This window comes from Anastrepha obliqua, chromosome 1 (assembly GCF_027943255.1).
Source record: "Anastrepha obliqua isolate idAnaObli1 chromosome 1, idAnaObli1_1.0, whole genome shotgun sequence".
In the NCBI taxonomy this organism is placed as follows: Eukaryota; Metazoa; Arthropoda; class Insecta; order Diptera; family Tephritidae; genus Anastrepha; species Anastrepha obliqua.
Genome location: NC_072892.1, coordinates 130,206,481 through 130,209,926, shown reverse-complemented (window position 1 = coordinate 130,209,926; position 3,446 = coordinate 130,206,481). Strand labels below are relative to the sequence as shown.

The 3,446-nt window shown below is 40.0% G+C and overlaps 1 protein-coding gene across 1 annotated transcript; it reads right to left on the bottom strand.

Annotated features, from left to right (window-relative positions):
• Positions 1-332: 332 nt before the first annotated feature.
• Positions 333-1,713, bottom strand: LOC129250960 (uncharacterized). Its single transcript, XM_054890487.1, has one exon. The coding sequence runs from the start codon at positions 1,613-1,615 to the stop codon at positions 581-583; it is 1,035 nt and encodes a 344-aa protein (XP_054746462.1). The 5' UTR covers positions 1,616-1,713; the 3' UTR covers positions 333-580.
• Between the last annotated feature and the right edge of the window lie 1,733 nt (positions 1,714-3,446).

The following is a 3,446-nucleotide window of genomic DNA, read 5'->3' as shown; positions in this document are numbered from 1 at the left end:
TAACGACGCGCTGTGGATATCAACGATTAAGGAGCTCATTCTATGGCAAATCAAACACGTAAGGTGGCCATGGTTAGGTCACACTCTTAGAAATAGATAGCATCACGAGAATATCCCTGCAAGTGAGGAGAGGTCGCGGCAGCCTTAGGGTGGACTTGCCGTTTTGAGGGTTAAGAAACACAATTTTTTTTCAACGAATTTTGGGTCAGAAATTTTCAAGTATTGCAGATTAAAGCTGCACACAAGCAACTGTTAACAAACCTAATATTTTTTACTAAGTATTCACATTATTTAAACTTATTTTTTTATTGTATGTACAAAAAAAAATTTATAACTAAAAAACTAATATCACATAAATTTATAAACAACGAGCCTTCCCGTTCTTCCCTCGGCTCATTAGAAATCACTTTGCCTTTGATTTTTAAACGGCAACAGTATTTGGTTAAGCTTCTCGCAAGTTTTTCATCAAATATTTCGAGTGGTATAACAGCCTCGCTCTCGTAGCTTATTAATCGTAGAAATATTACGATTTTATCTCCTGTGCGGACTTGGTTGTAGTCAAGCAAAGTATAACCTGCTTCTAAATCGGTGTTTTTATACCCATCGCTGTTGTGATCACATCCTTAATTGGTTTGCCATTCTTAGTGCTATTATTCTCCAGCAATTGGAGTCCACGCATGCCCGCAATCAAAACGCCGAACGCCACGCGATTGGTCATCTCTACCGATAATGGCCTAAAACTCAGCGCAAAACTTAAGATACCCTTTTGAAGTGTTTCGATATGTTTCAAAGAGAACGACAGTATACCCGGTTTGAAGTTTTGACCAAGCGCACGCCTATCATATTCGATTGGTGACGATTTAGCAAAGGCGGCGTCCGCCTGATCCATACTCAGTTCAAATTCCGACCACAGCTTGGGAAAGGTGCGTATGAGCTTAAGTTTGTTCAACTTCTGATACTTGCAAATACGCACAAATGCCAATACTGCCTGGGGAAATGCTTCCGTGTAGAGTTGAACGGTGAAGCGACCAATATAATATAGACCCGGAACTTCCAACTCAAAGTATACTATTGGTCGTAAAAGTAAACGTTGCTCCCAGCATCTGGGCGGTAATATTAATTTGGTACTGTACTTTGATAAAATCTCTCTTGGCGCCCTAAAATCCGCATAACTCAGCGATGATCGTTTCAAATTTGTATTTACGACTCTACGCGCACTCAACACACGCCGTGCAATGTGTTTGTTTTCTTTGGCAATGGCTTTCACTGACCTCTGCATGAAAGCGAGTCTTGAATAGCGCCACTGCGCATCATGCGAGTCATTCCATGAATTCTTTCGTCCCAACATATACATGCGCCCGAAATATTTCAGCATTTCAGTGTTCGAATGCATGACCTGGAAAAGGGACGCCAAGTCCGTATAGTTATTTTTTGCATTGTTTATGTTTGTTAAATGTAACGCCGGTGCTGAATTGTCAATCAACTTTTTGGCATTCTTGATACGACAGCGATGCTTATAGTGGTTATATTGGGTGAGAGGCGAGGTGTTGTACATCTTTTTCTTCTTATCTTTGTAGGTGATGATTTGCTGAATGGTGGTGATTTTTGGATGCATGCTTGAAACGCTATTAAATTATACTAGAAATTTTATATTTTTCGTCTCGGAAATTATTTACAAGAATTTATTACAAGCAAGTCAAATATTATTTTAAAATTGTTCACATCAATAACATGAACGAGAATGCCATATAAGAGAACAGTTTACCCAGTAGCACATCGCAAAAGGCTCATGTTTTGAAGACCTATTAAAGAATGTTGGGTTAGTAGCACTAAATTCTCCAAATTTTTTAAAACAGTTATTCTCTCGACGAACAAAACACTTCATACTATAACATTCACCACAGTTGTGAAACCCATAGTCACTTATGCATCCTTAGCATGGTGGCCCAAGGTCAAGCAAAGAAAAGCAGTAAACGAATTAAACAAACTGCATCGCCTGATATCTGTTGGTATTACAGGGGCTATGAAAACATGCCCCACGGATGCATTGGGTGTGCTCCTGAACATACCACCGCTTCCAATCTTAATTGAAAGGGAAGCTCGCTCGAGTGCCTTAAGATTAAAAGGTACATATATATGAACTTAAAAGTGGGAATATGAAAGGACATTTAAAGATCTTAGAATGGGCTAAATCTAGATCTAGAATGGGTTCAATGGGCCTAAATTCAAAAAATCGATTCCGATAGGATTCTCCCCGACAATATTCCAGGCAGAAATACATGCCATCGAAATATGTGTGAGAGAATGCCTTAGCAGGAAAATGAGAGGTACTCACATCTACATACTTTCAGGTAGCCAAGCGGCTCTAAAAGCCCTTCTATCAACAACTATCACCTCCAAATTGGTAAATGATTGTCTAAACCTTCTCAACACGTTAGGGAACCTCAAAATAGTAACACTAGGCTGGATTCCGGGACATGAAGGACATGAAGGAAATGAAATGTCTGATGACCTTGCAAAACAAGGAGCAAATAAGCAACTTACTGGTCCTGAGCCTTTCTGTGGACTCACAAAATGCCACATTAATGAATTCCTTAGGAAATGGGAAGAAAGAAAACTTGCTGCACACTGGCTAAACTGTGCCGGTCAGTGTCAAGCCAAACTATTCCTAAGTCCCAACAAAGGAATATCTGACAAGCTTCTCTCACTAAACAGAGTAAATCTGCGTCTTTTAACAGGATATCTTACAGGTCACTGCAGCCTGAGGTATCATCTAAATAATATTGGTCTATCTGAGACCAATGTCTGCCGCTCTTGCGAAATGGACATAGAAAGCACAGAACATGTGCTTTGTGAATGTCCTGCGTTGGGCAGACAGAGACTTCATCACCTTGGTGGTATCGTAGTATCTTCCTGCAATCTTTGGAACAACAAACCCAAAATTATGCTAAAATTTTTAAAAAGCCTAAAACTCTAGGGTTACAAAAATAGGCCTTTCACAATAGATCAACTCTGGTCGCAGTGCGTAATGGCCTTCTGATAATAATAATAATAATACTTTAACTTTCAGCACTCCCGTGCCGTCGTAAGACGCAGAAGCTTGGATGATGACAACATCCAATGAGCTGTCTCTTGGAGTGTTTGAGAGAAAGATTCTGTGGAAGATTTCTGGACCTTTGCACGTTGGAGACAGCGAGTATCGCATGTGATGGATCAATGAGCTCTATGAGCATTACGACGACATAGACACAATATATCGAATAAAGATCCAGCGGCTACGTTGCCTGAGTCAGGTCGTCCGAATAGATACAGACCCAAATCGCTTAGTCGGTTATCGCGCCAATCAAGAAGAAGTAGAAGAAGAATAAAGGAGTGGTTAGGTATTAGGAAGGGGCAAATAATTAAAGTAAACGCTTAAATGTTAAGGGTTCTGCTCCTCAATAACA